At 38.5% G+C, this 18,030-nt stretch overlaps 1 protein-coding gene across 3 annotated transcripts in view; it reads left to right on the top strand.

The window, feature by feature from the left end:
* LOC121322391 (rap1 GTPase-GDP dissociation stimulator 1-like) overlaps window positions 1-18,030 on the top strand; it is a 79,088-nt gene that overhangs the window by 56,110 nt on the left and 4,948 nt on the right. For all 3 annotated transcript variants that reach the window (XM_041262298.1, XM_041262289.1, XM_041262307.1), the window contains 6 exons: window positions 5,200-5,328; window positions 6,849-6,974; window positions 13,061-13,204; window positions 13,351-13,482; window positions 14,191-14,325; window positions 14,657-14,782. In XM_041262298.1, the coding sequence (XP_041118232.1) occupies window positions 5,200-5,328; window positions 6,849-6,974; window positions 13,061-13,204; window positions 13,351-13,482; window positions 14,191-14,325; window positions 14,657-14,782 (792 nt within the window). The remainder of the gene's footprint in view (window positions 1-5,199; window positions 5,329-6,848; window positions 6,975-13,060; window positions 13,205-13,350; window positions 13,483-14,190; window positions 14,326-14,656; window positions 14,783-18,030) is intronic.

Raw genomic sequence — 18,030 nt, 5'->3', positions numbered from 1 at the left:
ACTTTGACATTATGGACTTTTTTTGTGTTGATCAGTGGCAAAAACTCCTAATTAAATCCATTTTGATTCCATGTTGTAACACAATAAAATGTGGAAGGCAGGTCCAAGGCGGGTGAATACTTTTGAGAGCCATTGTACCTATTTAGGTGTGCAATCAACTGTCAGAAACAAAATAGTTTCTCCATGTGGACAATGTGTTTGTATAACAGTTAAAGTTAAGTACCTTTTTTTTTTATTGATCACACTTTATGAAGGCATTCTTTTGCGCAAGTTATTAAGGGAATTGGATATGAACAAAATAGTAACTGAGTTCATGAACGAGAGAAACTCTTTGCTTACCATTTCTGCCTCCTTTGCAACCCATTTCCTTGCAATATACTTGCCACGTAAACATTTTGATATTTTGTTCACATGTTCTTAAGTCAACAATGGGATGCAACTACACACTTTCCAAAGCATAGCATTTCTAAGAGCCTGTAGTAACCAAGGAAAAGGTCTTCATCTTATTTAAGCTCCCTATTACATCCATGCAGAGCATGTCTAGATGGCAAATTAAACCAGCAGCAATTTGGTTGCATTCTGCGATATGCAGCTGAAACTCTTTCCTGATGTTGCTGGCATATGTACAGAACTTGAGACTGCAATGGTTAGTACCAAGTTTGTTGGTCACCGTGTGTGAATTGTGTTTTGTTGTTGAAAGCTTCCACTGTGGTTGCTTTGACATGCCTGCTCAGTTGATCGATGAAGGTAAGCATCTTCTCTGCTGTCCTTCTGCCACCTTTCACAAGCACTTCATTCATCTCCAGTACTTGCAGTGGAAGCTGCAAGCCGTTTGAAAGTTATCGGGAGTGATGCCTGTTTTGTGTACAGCCTGCTGATCTGGGTTTTATTAAGTAAAAAAAGGGCCCAAAATCAGTGAATGAGTTTCTTTGCAAACAGAATTAAAGTGTCTGTTGAAACACAAATCCTTTATATCCCTTGATTAGTTACCCAGTAAAACAAAGATGTGTTTCAGAATGATTAGAAAATGCATTAATGTTAGTAAAACAGTTTAGGAGGGAGAGATGGCACTGGCCTTGAACTGCACTGTTAAGGTACTGTTGTGCCAAAACAGTTTCAACTATTGTAAAAGCCAGCATCTATTGTAACAGGTTTTCTGCATTTGAAACGGGCCAAAATGGCTTTAAATGACGTTCAGCCATTTACAGATGAATAAAACACTTAAGGGGTAGATATACTAAGATGGGCCAGTCGCAGCACAAACATACCGTAAATCATTGCAACACTTAGCAAAGTATACATTTTGTCGTATGTATGAAGAGAAAATAAGTTAATGAAAGAGACGCAGTATACTACAGTGCTCCCTCGTTATAACACGGGTCTCAGGACACACACAATATGAGCGTTGTGTAGGGACGATTTCTGGATGTACACCTAACCCCAAACAATTCAGTCCGTAAGCGCGTTGAGTTGAATCAAGGTTTTTATTGAAGGTAAACACACAGCCACAGAGCGCTCTGAAGATACTCAGACTGCACTATCAGTACTAGCAAGAGTGTTCTGCCAAGAGCTGTCAGACAGTCATTAATATATGACTTGCAAGGATTACATTTCACCAATAGTAAGGTAGCACACAGCAGTTAGATCCTAGCTATACCAATTACATTTAAGCAAACAGTTTTAATTCCATTAGCGACATCCCTGTTTTGACCGAGAAAAACAACCCATATATGCCCATTCCGCCAGGTGGGGTCTCACAATCTTTTGATTACTTTGTTTCTCACAATTCTTGCAACATGTACCATTTCTGCAATTTTTCGCCTATGCATCAGTTAGTTTATTACACCATACAGTCTCCCATTCCACCCACATGTTTTCGTCTATTTCTTCCACCACATTGCAACTTCATACTTTTATTTTAACCCCTTCAGTTGCAACCGAAAAGCGTTCTAAATGGGTGGTGGGGTGGGTGGGGAGGGCGCCGCAGGACACATAACAACACACATCTGAGTAAAATACAAAATAACTCCTCTATAATGCACATATAGTGAAGCAAAAATGTTACTTTATAAATAGCCTGGCTAAACGGCGGTCGGGAGTTCAGTACGAAATGACAGATAAACAAACCATGTGTGAGGAGGAGAGCGGGTCGGGAGAGGGGAAGAGGGAATGGGCTCGCCCCAGGTTCGGCTTCTGGAGCGGGGATATAAGCATCTTGCCTCCCGGAGATACCTGCAGCTCCTCTTGCAGTAAAAACGTAAATGCATTAGGAAAGATAACCACGTAATAGGCCTAATATTTATTGAATAAGATGTCTGTGTTATCAAGTGCCAGCACAGCTTTTCTTCAGTTCAGATACTGTATCAAAAGGGAGAGACAGAAACGGAAATTAGTCTGAGAAGTTGTTTATAGTTTGAACAACACTAGTGACATTTTTCATATAAATAATGGGAGTTTAGTTGTGGTTTGCTGCAGAAGAAGGTGCCTGAAGGATAATGTCTATACATGCAAGGGTGCAAGAATCAAAATAACATTGCTTTTGTTAAATGTAAACGTCATCTGTACAATGCATTCTGTTCCGTCTTCAGTTTACCTGTTATAATACTGTTGTACAGGGCAATTAGCAAGTAAGTTTTTACCACATCAACACATCATGTATAGATGTGGTAAACTTAGTTTCTAATCACTGTGTGTGTGTGTGTGTGTATATGAGTGTTGGGACAAATATTGAACATTTGAACGAATATTTTTTGACATGTATACAGATACAAATATCTAATGTTTGTATTCCCTACAAATGACAAAAATACCTTGCACTTAATTACAGTCTCACCAGAATTTGCGCAACAGTTTCAAAAAATGGCAAATGAAAAAGAGCTCTATGTGATATGTGAGATTTATATATATATATATATATATATATATATATATATATATATATATACATACACACACACACACACACACACACACACACACACACACACACACACACACACATACAATCAACACAGCAGCTCTTGAGTCACTGTTTAAAATTTTTAGACAGCAGAAGCAAACAAACTAGATTATGCTCTCGCACACCTAGTGATCTCTATGGAAAGTCATCTGGGACAAAAACGCATTGTGCTGCTTTAGAGACAAGAGAAGTCCTCAGAATTTGAATGAACTGTAACAATTTTACGTTGAAGAATAAAAGCTCATGCCGAAAGCTCATTGACAAATATCCTAATTGTTTAAAAGAGGTTATTAATGGTAAAGGTGCCTCAACTAACTATTAATTACAATTTCATAAGAATTTGGAATCTAAATGATTTTATGTTTTTTTTGTTTGTATTATTATTATTGTTATTGTTATTATTATTATTATTAACTTGGCAGCCTAGACAGTTCACACAATATAGATCATGGTGCCGCATTGACAAGTTATGATTCTTACAGGAAGACAGTAAATTCTCATTAATACGAATTTCAAAGGACCAGCAACAAGTTTTGCATTATTATATCACAAATTCGTATTATCATTAATAGCCTATAAGCCAAATGTATACTGTCCGTTTTTATTTAAGTTAGTCAGAGGTGCAGTGCTAAATTGTGCACAATTACAAACCATCTGTACATTAATAGAATAGCTGTGTTTCCTATTCCTATACAGATTTTCAGAATGAGCTGGAGGGGTTAACCACACTTGTGTGGAGATTATTGCTCCCAACACTAGGGAAACTAGAAATATCAAAGAAATTTGTTTTCAGGGCTTATAAGTACACCCTGCTTTTAGGGCAAAAATAGGTATTTGGCTGTTCGCCTTAAAAATGCATTGAGCACAACTGGCAACGCACAAGAAAAAGTGGTCTGGGAAATGCTAGCAACAATAGTGACATGCTTTAAAAAGTTCTTAACAAATGTATGCAATTGTAAGTGTCGCAATTGCCTGCAGCTTTTGTACATCTCTTTGTATTATTTGAGTACCCTCATTTGCACTACCTCCTCCCTTTTTTGCAGGAATGCCCATAATTACATATTCATCTACGTTTGAACCGCAAACAGAAACAACTGCCACAAAGCATTCACTAAAAAGTCGCAAATAGCCTTGCGCTTGTTTAGTACATTTCACCCCAGACTTCCGACTCGTTTGCAAGTGGTTTGCAACTATTGCAACAGGTGCATCACTTTAGTACACCTACCCCTTAGCATTCCTTGATCCAGACATTCCTTTATCCTTGAAAATATAATCCCAATTCTATTACGTCTGTGTCAATCAGTCAGTCAGCCAGTCTGTCCCTCCTTGATACTGTTGACATTTAATCAGAACACTCTTCTATCTCGTAAACAAGGATAAGAAAACAGTGTTATAAACTATTCAAATATCACTTAACTGCTGGGATTTTCAATTTACCTTTGCACTGCACATAACATATTTTAACACACTAAAAATACTGTATCTGTCAGCCATTATGTCAAGAGCATATACCCAGAGGTGGTCATCCAAGGTTATATACTGGTTGTAATTACTGTAGGCACAAGATCCCAGAATCAATATCTACAAACACAGCGCATTTTGCAGTGAATACAGAGTCTGCACTTCTTGGCTTGTCTTTAATCCAGTTAGTGAACAGTTTTAGATGGCCTGACTTCATTGAGCCTGTACTGTCAGGGCTGTTACTTCCCCGAAGGATACAGATACCATCTTCTCAGTAAGTCCAGACCTGGAAAACTTGCACAGGGTTATCAAAAGGCTAGTATTAGCTTTCTCCGCCTTTCAGGCGAGTGATAGATTTGACATTCTTTCAGTGAGTCTTTCCTTTTTCCACCGGTTTCCTTGTTCTTTTTTTTATGTTGATTGGTGGCTTTCATTCTTATGCAAAATCATTTTCAAAAGGTCATTTTTTTCTGATGTTTGATTAGGGCACATTTAAAAACTCTGATTAAAACAGAAAAAGTGACATCCTATAGTCCTCTGCTCTTTTTTGTTTTAAAAAAATAACTACTGTAATCATCTTGCATTTTCTTCCCAGCTGTAACAAGGCTCTTTTTCTCCTTGTTTCCTTGTAAGCTTAATGCTGTGCTATTTAAATTGATCATCAGTCTCAGTTTCCAGCTTCATAGACTGTCAAACCATTTACTGAGGTAGTTTTTAAAGGAACACCCTTTACGTCCCATCAAATAGTAAATCATAAATCACTGTCCTCTTTGTTTCAGATTCCTTGCAGGCACAGCTGATCAACATGGGTGTGATTCCTACCCTTGTAAAGCTGCTTGGGGTCCATTTCCAGAACACGCCGCTAACAGAGATGTGTCTGATTGCATTTGGAAACCTGGCAGAACTTGGTAATCCATCAAGGAACTTCAAGACTCAGGATGATCAGATTTAACAAAGTCTTTTGGGGCTGTCCTTGTAGGTTGTCTGTAGGAAAAGTGTAGGGGAGTAGGAATGAAGCTCCACAGTATAACTTTATGTGGCATCTCAGCTGTGTATCCTGGATAAATGTTTTAATTAAAATAAAAGCATCTCCATGAGGAAATCTCACTAACCATTTTAGCTTGCTGAAATAGTTGGTGACTGTGACTTCTGACCTCTGAACAGACAGTACATTTGGAGTTATTGTTTAAGTATTTGATACATAGATGTATTCTTAGTAAAGGTGTTAACCAGTAAACAATTTACACTTTCACTCCTGAATTGTTTTAACCTGTGACCATATCAATGAAACAGACCACACGCTTTGCCATAGTGTCTTTATAGTTGGTACACAGCTGTATTCTAGGATCCTCTGTAAAGTTACATTACAGGTGTACAGTGAACATTTACTGATTCAGTGCCACATTGCTTAAATCTCGGGCCATATTAATAATACAGAGCACTCCCTTTCAGACGTTGTCTTTGCAGCTGGTACACTGCTGCAGAGTGTGATTTTTCTCAATAAAGTTCCATTACAGATGTTTAAACCTCTGGACATACCAGTGACACAGATCCTTTTCACATATACGTTTTGCTTACACAAAGCATTCAATCTGATATTACCTCCCCCTTACATTATGCCCCATGAATGCTTAGTTTTTGTTCACATTTCTAATTAAATTAGAAATGTTGATTTCTGCATTAAAAAGGGTGGAAGAGAGCCTGCAAGATAAAATGTATAATTTATAAAGACCATCTTTTCGCTAGTGCCTGTATCAGCCTTTCCTAATCACAAGGTTTGATTGCCTATGTTTGATAATTAGTTGTTCAGGAAACAGAGCTAGATTGAAGTTATGGGTTATTTTTACTTCATGTAATTCATGTTCCTTTTGATATTACTGTATTTGTAATTAGGTGCTTCAGATGAATACACATCCCAGTAAACAAGACTACAAGTCTCTGTAGGCCTTCCTGTATGATTAATTTTAAAATAAAATTAACAAACAACAGTACCCTGTAGCGAGTACTATAAACTAACTGTCCTTATTTAGATCGTTTGAACTGGACTGAAAACTAAACAAGTTTGCTAGAGCTTGTATTATTGCTTTTATTATTCTGTTATAGTTTTGGCATATATAAAATCATTCAATACTTTTAACAGATATGTGAATTCAAAATGGTAAAATTGAAATATATATTAAGAGACAATCTATTAACATAGAAGTCAAACATTTACTGAAAAAAGAGAGACTCAAAATACTCATAGCCAGGGCTCATATAAATACAGTAAATAGAAATACAGAGTGAGACTGTATTTAATAAGTCATAGGCATGGTCATTTGTAAAAGTGTGTTAAATATACTCAGAAGTCCTCATTAGAAACACATTTCTGAGGGCTCTTGTTCTGGTTTTATATCCTCTTTCATTTGTTCACATCATTATATTGCAGAATCCAGCAGAGAACAGTTTGCGTCCACAAATATTGCAGAGGAGCTGGTAAAACTCTTCAGAAAGCAGACTGAACATGAGAAGAAAGAGATGGTTTTTGAAGTCTTGGCTCCTTTAGCAGAAAACGGTGAGTGCTGCTGGGTTATTGCATTTGTAAATGTTGCAGTTGCACCTCCCCTCACCACAACTCTAGTTAATTACATCAGCCTAGTCTGACAGATCAGCATTAGTATACTGTTGATCTCTATCTTAATGGAAACCTGAATACATTATAGCTCCTCTGCACATAACCCCTGGGCCATTGTTTGTGGAGTTGAATGTTAGAACCTGCTTGCAATAATAAATCTGATTTGATTTATGTAAAATTCTATGGCGGGATGTGTTTGTAGACCTCTATAGCTTAACTTTACCATCTCTTATGATGGTGATATGGAAACATTTTATTTGAGATGTTTTAATAATAATTATAAACCTAATTTGTAGTCTCTCCCATATCAGTTCCCAACAGAGCAGTCAACAAGACGCACTTTACACGTCAACCAATTTTCAAGCAGTCCAAAAAGAAAGTTATTAAAAACACCTAAAAAAGGATTTAAAAAAATGTTTTTGTTTTTAATGACATTATTAAATGACTGCCGTTACCTATAATTCATTTATGGGATAACGAATTGTAGTGGTCAACTGGATTCTAATGACATTTGTTTTTGGCAACCATCAGGCATCAAAAGGCTCCACCAGAATAACTGTTATTATAACACAGGTTCCCTGAAATAGAAATGTAACCATTACCGTCTGGGTATTTACCTTGTATAGACCGAAACCTGAATAAGATATACCAAAGCTGCAGCCTGAGCCTGTGACGCAGTCATGCCCCACCCCAAGTGCACAAAAATACTGCGCTCACAGATCTCAGCGTCGTTTTTCCTTTCAAAACTGGCCTGATCGGAGAGTCTGGTTCATATAAGTGCTTGTTACTTCTATCGGCTATATAGTTTGCATTTATTGTGTTTTTACACAAATTATATGTGATATTAATATAATTCCTGTAATAGTTTGTACTAATTATGCGTATTTTATGCACTAGTACCTGTTGCTTCTTACATCCCATTGCAGCCTTGTGCCATGCATGAAGCCAGCAGCTAGGGTCACTCCTTCCGAGGGATCCAGGAACATAAGTTGACTTTGCTGTCCCCCTAGGCAGCAATAGCTCCAGCTGGAGTTATTTATTTCTCGTTTTGGCTTTGGCTAAAAATATGAGACATTTTATATTATTAATGTAATTGTTTAAATTACTATATTTGTTGAGAGAGTTTTTTCTCTTTTTGTGTGTTCAGTTTTTTTTACAGAGAGTGTGCAGTCCTATTTGCAACATGGTGCTATAAAAAGAGCAGCTGCTGGGCTCAGCAGTGCTGCGCAGGACCAAGTTACTTGCTTCGGTTGTGATTCCTTGCAATCTCTTCCACAGTATCTTGCTGCCATTTTGGTAACAGCTTTAGCATCACCATTAGGAAGACTGTTAGTGCCATTCTAACAAGCAGGCTTCCCTCAGTTCTGACCCAGTACCGTACCCGTACCGACCCGGTGCTAAAGTCACCAAACCGGTACTGTCGCTGTTCCAGCGCAGTGTGAAAGTCACCGAACCGGTACCGACCCAGTCCTACACAGTGGTCCACTGCTGACTGGTGCTCAAGTCACTGGTTCGGTACCAAACTGGTCCCACTTGGGTCTTGACCAGCCCAGTCAATATCTATAAGCAAATTGAGGCAGCACCTGTACAGATGTATACTGTACACTGCATTGCTTGCATTCCCTCTACGGAGCACTCCGAGTCCATTACTTCTGCTCAGTTCTCTTCCTCATCACCCTGTGTGCTTTGTGCCAAGTGAGAGCGGATGATACACCCGAGAAAGTAGCCCAGGCAGAAGGCTGACCTCACGGTCCCCCCCCCCCCCCCCCCCCCCCAGGGGGCTATGAGCACAGATTGGCCCCAAGAGGACATGCTGTCTATCTCCGCCTCTGAGGAGGTAAGCGAACAGGAGCTGGAGTTCCCATCTCCCTGTCAGCAGAGCTTCTGCCACTGACCAAAAGAGCCATTGCAATTTGGCAAGTGCCTTGGATTACAGAAGGCAGGACAAGGCACCCCCACCCCACCCCCCCAATGCACCCAGATTTTATTTTTTAAGTAGTCTTCATGGGATCACCCAGCAACAGCTCCTGTTGTTTCCTGGTCAATGGACGCCCTATATATGGTAGATGATGCGAGGATGCTGGGCCTGGCCCAATTTCCGCCGCATGTGCATAATTTAGCATTTCTGTCCAAGGATGCTACCTGCCCCAACAAGCAGTGACGAGTCTCTGAGGTGATCCTCAAGCGTGCCTATTCAGCCAGTGTGTTCGCCACAAGGCTGGGCAATTATAATATCATCCTGGTAGCTTAGAAGCCTCTGGCCAAGCCACAAGCCGAGCAGCAGCCCTATGAGTTTGCTGCCACTGGTCCAGGTCCAGGGCCCCTTTTCAGAGAGCCATCTGGAGTATTGGCGTCGGTGCACCACGGACATCTGGGTGCTTACTACCGCTGAGACTGGCTATTCTCTGCACAACATCAGTCACGAACCCGCAGGATGCCGCTGTGGTGTCTCAGGAGGTAGCAGTTCTGCTGCAAAACGGGCTGTACTCCAGGTACTTCCTAGTGCCAAATCATGATGGTAGCCTGAGATCGATACACGACCTCAGACAGGTCAACCTTTTCAGAGCAGAAGGCGGTTCAAAATGTTGACAGTGCAACGACTGGGCAGTCAATCAGACCAGGTAACTCAAAGCTCGTAGAGCTCAAAGATGCCTATTTCCACATCCCCATAAAACCAGTGCACAGGAAGTACCTGCGGTTCGCCATTCAGAGGACAGTGTACGAGTTCCGTGTCTTGCCATTTGACCTCTCCCTAGTTCCCTGTGCCTTCTCGAAGTGCATTGAAGCTGTCCTGTCCCCATTGAGACAAAGACATCAGAGTGCTCAATTATCTGGAAGACTGGTTCATTTATGCCCAGTCTCCAGCACAGGCAGAGGTCCACACGGAACTTGTCACTGGTCACCTTCAACGGTTGGGCCTTATGGTGAATCATGCAAAGAGCCGGCTCACGCCTTCTCATACAACCTCCTATCTAGGAGTGTGCTCGGATATATTTTTATGGTTTAATGATAGTTTGTGTATCTGCCAGGGTGTGGGTAGGGCTGTCAATTAGCTGCGAGTACACTTCCAAGATTATTTCTTTAAGTCATTTATTGTTTAGCGGAAATGTGTTTAGGTGGTAATGGGGGGAGGAATGAGGCATTTAATAAAACAAGTGTGCCCTGCCAGGCAGAGAAGACAGATAGCAGCCTGGACATAGAAATGTTATAACTGCTTATAAATACATTTGACTACCCCCAAATTAGTAGAAAAAGGCCTACTTTCTTCGTGTATATACTGTATCTTGAGAAATAACTTCAAATCCTATTAAAACTACAGACTGATCTCTCCCCTCTCTTTGTTGTGTTTACATCTTTATTATGAAAATTGTGCTCTAGAAATGAAAAGAGTGGATATTTATTATTATTCTGGTCACAGACTGCTCTACTTGTACACGCTGTCTCCAAGACAACATCCTACTTTAGCTACAACAAAGGGATGGGTTGCTCACTCTCATGGATCAAGATTAAGACAGCATCAAAAAATAAAAATACATATTCTTAAATGTTGCCGACACCGCTTGTATCAGTCTCAGACTAAATTAATAAATTATGGGTCAAAGCAATTAATAATATTAATTAGTTATAATATAATTAGGGGTGTCAATCGCAGTTAACTTCTGCAATGACGCGTTCATTTATTTGGAGAGTAATTATTTTAACACGCATTAATCGCATTGCTGTGTCTTGAGCCTTTCTGCACACCGTACTTCAAGTCTGGTCGCGGCAGCATTGGATTGAGTGTCTTGAGTGCAGTTATTGTTTAAGTAGAAAGTTAGTCACTGAACCACGTAATGGAGCAAAGCACAAAAAAATGAATTGGAGGTTTACTTTAATTTTTTTAAACGTTCTGACGGCTCATTGGACAAAAATGTGCTTACTTGTCTACTGTTAAACTGCAAATTGTAGCAAAGAGTGTGAACTCCTTCACTATTTAGGCTGTCTGGATCCCTGACTATCCAGTATCACACACAAGTACAACTAGTCTGCTGCATGCTGAACACGCCGTCTCTTCTCAAAATACACTAGCAGCTCTCTGCTACAGACAACAAGAATACAACAACAAATTAAACCCACCAGAAATACAGAATCGCTGCAAGCCCACGAATCAAGCTAAGCATAATAAATCTTTTTTTTTTTTTAATTTTTTAAAAAGAGTAACAGTAGGGTGTGTTGCAGCTTTTTCTTTCGCGCGCGTAGTATATAAAGCCTACCAATTTTTCTTGTTAGGTTTGCATTTTTTGCATATGATGACAAACTTTTTATGTTTTATTCACATTGAACAGTTCATTTCCTAGAAGTGCTTACTGTAGTTACATATTTATAATTTTATTTAAAAATTTATTAATTTATTTAACATTTATTTCAGTTCACAATCACATTTGAAAATAGATATCGTATGTATTCTGTTTTCTGATCTCTGTGTGCTGCAGATCAATCTTGAACTGCACGTTTTATTGCGTTGGTTGTATTTGTAATTTCTACATTATTGCCCCTAGTAAATTTTGGTGACGGTCTCAATGGGTACATTTTCTGGTTAAATAAACGAGACACCACACGGTACACTGGGGTACCGTTGTACCCTGGTCTCTCGTTCATATTACGTCAGAAGAATATTCCTGGTTCCCACTAAACAAAAGTGGCTACATGTGCAGGTGGACACGCACAGTTAAACTATAAACAAAATACTACTCGTCAGACATGTCAACAAAAACTAGAAAAAACATTGCAGAGACTTGGCAACTCGGCAAAAAAAACTAAAAACTGATGCCTTCAAATTAGCCCAAACAAGCTAGTAGTCAGCAGTTTGTCCTTGTAAAGCAAAAACACATGATAACTGAGGTAGTTTGTAAATAGTTTCCATTCATTACAAATTGAAAAGGCTACAGTCCTTTGTTTCAACAAGTTATTTACAGTTTTTGAAACATGTACGTGAAGCTTTACATTAGCTTTGAAGGTAGCTGCATGGCGGGCCTGCAGAGTGAAAAGAAGCGGACGGCTGACGGCACATGTTTCGGGGGACGCGTGTGCTAGTCTTCGTCCCTCCCGAGTCAGCGCAGGGGTTGCAGTGGTGAGCCAGGCTTAAAAAAAAGAAATTGGGCATTTCAGATTGGGGAGAAAATGGGATAAAAAATGTTGCCAATTTCCAAAAAAAAAAAAAAGTAACGTAATCCTGTTTAATGCATTTGTTTAAATGGTTTTGCTGTACATATTTGGGCCAGTGCCAAAAATAAATAATTTGACAAAGATGTTGAATTTGCACAGGGTACCACGTTCAGTCTCAGGTACATAAATAAATACGTTTTAAACTTTTTTTTTTTATTTTTATTTTTTACAGTTAAGGATAATAATAATAATAGCATCAATAATAAAACAAATTTAAGTTAGATGATGGGGATGTAGTAATTATATCAATTTAATATGCGATTAAAACCAAGATTAACTAATATTTTTTGCAATATTAATCTCAATAAATTTATTTAATCACTTCACAGCTCTAAATATAATAATAACATAGCCTGTGTAAACAAAAACTAACGCATTTGTCTTTTAACATTTTGACATTCTTTTTAAACATGATTAGACATCTGGTACAAAGGTAAACAATAATGCCTTCAAGGGGGAGTGACAAGCTTTTAGTTGAAAAACGCCCTGTGTGATGATGTGCACACTACAGCAGGGTGTAGTGTTGTCTATATAATATACAATATATCAGGAGACTGAAAGTGATGCGACGCATCCATAATTCTGAAGCTGTCCTTTTCTGAATCTAATAAAATAAACTACAAAGCTTGTCCTGCAATGTGCAGTCCCTGTGAGCACAGATTTCTCTCTCTATCCCTTATACATAACTATTAAACACTCACTAGTGCTGAATTTACAACAAATGCCAAATGTTTAGACTAGAAGTGTTTTTCAGTGTCTTCAGCTGTCGCTCTCTCACTCACTCTGTCCCTCGGTAACCTGCTGTTTTGTTTGGCTTTCAGACATGATAAAGCTGCAGCTGGTGGACGCTGGCCTGGTTGAGTGTCTCCTGGATGTTGTTGAACAGACTGTGGATGGGGACAAAGAGGAAGACATAGCTGAGCTGAAAACTGCCTCTGACCTCATGGTGTTGCTGCTATTGGGAGGTAAGTGGAGCACATCCTCTTTGGCATTAAATCCTCTTCAGTATCACAAAGTAAAGCTTTTTACGTAGACAAGTTTTAATTTTCCTTTGACCTCTTAAAGTTTGCCGATCAGAAGAGCCGGTGTTTGATTGTCTTATTGCTTGCAGACGAGTCGATGCAGAAGCTGTTTGATGAAGGGAAAGGAAGTGTTTTCCAGCGGGTGCTCTCGTGGGTGCCGTCACACAACCACCAACTGCAGCTGGCTGGTGCCCTCGCCATCGCCAACTTCGCTCGGAATGGTAAGGCTTTTTGCTGCAGCGAATCTCCAGTCTTGTACTTCAGCCCATCCACAATCAGACAATCCCACCACCATATGAACACTTTCTTTTAAGTGATACCCACACAATGAATGCCCTTAGAAAGAGCACATTCATGCATATTTGATTTGAGAGAATTGTGAGCTGCTTTTAAAGCCATTGCATACCAGATCTGTGTATCTCTTGCTCTAATGCTCCTATTATGCACTGGATTTGCCTGGCCTATGTTACTGGATCCTCAGCTAATGCACTATCCTTGCACTATTATGTACATATAACTTGCTGTAATCTTAACTTGTTGCATCCTGTATTGTGTTTTACTAGTATCACTTAATGTAAACTACACTGTATTTAAATATTAAGCTTTCTTTGTAACCCTTTACTGTCCTGTAACACCTGGAAGGTGTCTGCCAAATAAATAAATAATAGTAATAATAATTAATTTAAACTTTACTTTCAACAAAAACCTCCTTCTAAACCTTGCACATCAAGCCCACACTTGTCATACAAGACAGATTCGCAATATTAAATGAGTTGGCAATGAGAGCAATGAGAGTGTGCAGTTGCCTTAAGGCTAATATTTTGAGATGACCAGGAAAAATATAATTTTCCCCCTCCTCAGACAGTTCCTTTCAACACTGTTCATAAAATAATAAATTCACACACTAGTTGTTGGTTGTTTGTAATTAGACGGGAATTGCATCCACATGGTGGACACAGGGATTGTTCAGAAGCTGCTGGATCTGCTGGACAGACACGTGGAAGATGGGAATGTCACAGTTCAGCACGCTGCCCTTAGCGCCTTGAGAAACCTGGCAATTCCGGGTGAGTATCACACACCATCATCTTTTTGTCTTCATTGGCACTCTAGCACGGTATTGACTTAACCTCCCCTTTTCAGTAAAAAAAAAAAAAAAAGTCGTTGATTGCTTTCTTATGATATTAAGGCTAGAGTGTATTTGACTGTTAACTCTCCAAATATGTTTTTAAGCTACTATCAAGAGGTATAACCCTATACAACGAGAACATGACCTTTCAAAAATACTGCCGATAGTAGTCCATCCTTGATGGATTACATTAGCACATGTGCATAAACATAGTACTAAGATGCACCGCCTCTGAATAACCTTTTCTTTAAAAAAATATTTATTTTCAGTTGTGAACAAGGCAAAGCTGCTGTCTGCAGGAGTATCAGAGGAAGTATTAAAGTTTCTAAAATCGGAGATGCCTCCAGTGCAGTTCAAGTTGCTGGGAACGTTACGAATGCTGATTGATGCACAAGGTATGATGTTCAAAGTCAGACTGGATTAGAAGTTTACCGGCCATACATGCTATTTAAAGTATATTTTGTGAAATCATTTTTAAATAAATTAAACTCAGTTTTGATTGTAAAGATCCAAATCATCAGATGACTTCAATCACGTCTTTCTTTCTCTAATTAACTAAGCAATTGAATCTAGGACTACCTTTTTGTGTAGTTAACTTGCAATAGGGAGTTGCAAAGGGGTGTCTTAGTGTTAGTGAGATTTAGATGTCTTTCATTAAAGGGTCCTGGAACCACATACACAACACATTCAGAACAGTTATATAAATGCCATTAAATGAATCAGCAAAGATAAAAAATGAAGAAATGCAGCATACATACATTATCGTAATATCTAACAATTGACAAACCTGGGCATAATTTAAATCCAGCTGTATGGCAAGTGCATAGACATAAGATTATTGACTAGACAGGTGGTTTTAAAGAAATTAGAAGACTAAGTAGTGGGGTTCCGAAAAATATAGTCCGTTTCAAAGCTTTTTTTTTTTAAATGGCCGCTCTATGCACTGATAGTGTAAGGATTATTGACTACATTGTCAAACAGGTAACAGCAATAACGATCCATGATGTGGTACAAAACTGAAAAGCCAGAGCATGTTCTTCTTTTATTTGATTTTTTATCACTCTTCGTGCAGTGATTTAGAGCAGTGGTTCTCAAAGTGTGGGGTGTGACTATGACTAAAGAGGCAGTTCTGTAAAAATGTTTATTTTTGTTTATTTATTTATTTTTGAAAGGATAGAACATTTTAAATAAATATGTAAATTACAGCTAATTAGTCAAAGTTTTTGCCTTTCAAGTGAGCAGTTGACGATCACTCTAGGACAGTGGTTCCCAGCCTGTGGTCCGTAAGTAAACTCCAGGTGGTCCGCAAACAACTCCCAAAATTCAGTTATGCAGTTCATGCAAAAACCCATTTCTACACAAACACATGTTGTGCTACTATTATTACTAAGCAACACAACAAACAACTTTAATCACGTGATATATAATTCTAAGATTTGTAGTCTGCATTTTCCCCTTTATCTGTTTTCTTTTATTATGGGTGTGTTTATAAATGAATATCACAGCATTGCCTTCAAAGCTGCCATTAACTTAAACTGCTTTCAAATGTGAAACAAATACTAACTAAAATAACTTACACATTATGAAGGCACATTTGTCTTGTCAAAATGACAGACTCATTTAGCCAGCATTATTTAAAAATTGTTTTTACATCTAGCATTCACGTAAATGCACATCTTTCTAATCTGTGCTTTCTAATTCTACTGCTTGTGTTCATTGTTTTTTGAGGAGGTGGGGGGGGGGGACCTAATCTGGCTCTCCCAGCCTTTTCGCTCAGCATAAAAGTAGTGCACTGCATTGGATATTCCTAACTTTAAAAAGTTAGAAGTGTAAAATGTTATCAGGATGTTAAAAATGAAAAGAAAAATTACAGGTATGTAATTTAAACAGTTGTAGCAACACATGGGGAAGTATAACGCTTTATTTTTCAGAACCCCGCTACTTTAAGTAGTTTAGAGCAGCAGGCAGAGCCATAACTAGGTGGGCAAGCGGGGCAGCCGTCCCGGTGCAAAGCCATGGGTGCGGAAAAATGACTGAAATGCATTGCCACTAGAGTAATAATTTTGTTTTTCAGTTCTCAATCTTGTCTGCTGTCAGCGACTCCCCTAGCACAGTCTGATGATTGCATGCGCTTCTGCACTAGAAAAGGGAACTTCTTTAGCAACGGTATTAGCGACCACGAACCTGGTTCTACCGACATTGTCGGTTCGTTATTATGGCATATCCATATCGTTCGCTTCCCCTGTAGTGTGCAGGATTGTTTATTTATTTATTCACTCCTGCAGCCTCCAGGACTATCACTACTATAAACATTTATTTAGAGTCTGAAATGTAAATGCACATTTCATAACATGTATTAAGCACCAATGTAATAAAGGTAAACCAACACATTACAATAGGATAGACAACAATTAATTAATAAGAAAATGTAAATATTCACCATCCTGAACTACAAGACCCACCCATTTTGCTATGTTTAAAAGCACCATTGTAAAACAAGTGTACTTGATCATTACGTTGCTCACATAATGTGTTAAAATATGTATACGTAAAGAAACACAAAATCTAGTTATGTACTACAGCAAACCATCGTACAGCAATATCTAATCTGTTGTTATTTTTAATGACCTTGTAAATTTTTTGTTGAAAAATAGCATACAAACCTACATGGCTCTTGCCAAATTCTAAATTGTTTTGGATCTTTAGGGAAACGGAAGGAATTTGTTGTTGCTAACTGTACAGATGGAAATGCAATTGTATGTCTTTCTATATAACCATCATGCCATTGTCATTTTCAATCCATCCTTTTTTACAGTACCAATCAATGATTATAAGAAAATGTCTCACATGAAAGTTATATATACAAGGATATTATAGAGATATTAAAGGATTCTGTAAGGGTTAATGTGGTTGCTAAAAGAACCATACAGTAGTTTTTTACAGCAACACTGCTAAAATTCCAGTCGAGTGTGCAGTTACTGAAGTTTTAATTTGATCAGAAAAAAGAAAACAATGTAAACAGCTTGATCTCTGCCTTAGCTTTTACTGTGGAGTCAAAAACTAAACTCCAGCCCTGACTAACAAAAAATGACCATATGTAAAATAAACTCATTATTACTGATTGGTGCTGAAAATGCGTGGATCGAATATAATCGCAGAGACAGGAAATTTAACCTGGCAGTTAACACACGTTAACAAGCTCCTTTCCATTTTAAGTAATATCTTGTTTCCTTCAAACATTTTAAAGGAGAGATTCAGAAACAGCAATAATTTAATCAAAACTATGAAACGTGAGCAATTATACCATCCTAACTACAAATATGACTGCCTGCCCCAGGTGCTAAAATGCCTAGTCTGGCAGCGGGCACAATATTGCAAGCAGTGGGAGCACAAATCCTGCCATTCTTACAGTAAACAACAAAAACAAAGACCACCAAGGATAGTATACTTTCAGGCCCTATGAAATTATTGAGACCCTGAATACAAACTCCTATAATACTGGAACTCGAGTAGTTACCTGTGGAATCACACACCCTTCCTGCAGTGTACACCATACAAAGACTACTATGTGCACTAGCCTATTAATAATAATATATTGCCAATTATACATGCAAGCAGTTTTTAAAGTACCTATTTAAAGAAA

Source organism: Polyodon spathula, chromosome 1 (genome assembly GCF_017654505.1).
Source record: "Polyodon spathula isolate WHYD16114869_AA chromosome 1, ASM1765450v1, whole genome shotgun sequence".
NCBI classification, from domain to species: Eukaryota; Metazoa; Chordata; class Actinopteri; order Acipenseriformes; family Polyodontidae; genus Polyodon; species Polyodon spathula.
This window is presented reverse-complemented; position numbering and strand designations above follow the sequence as displayed.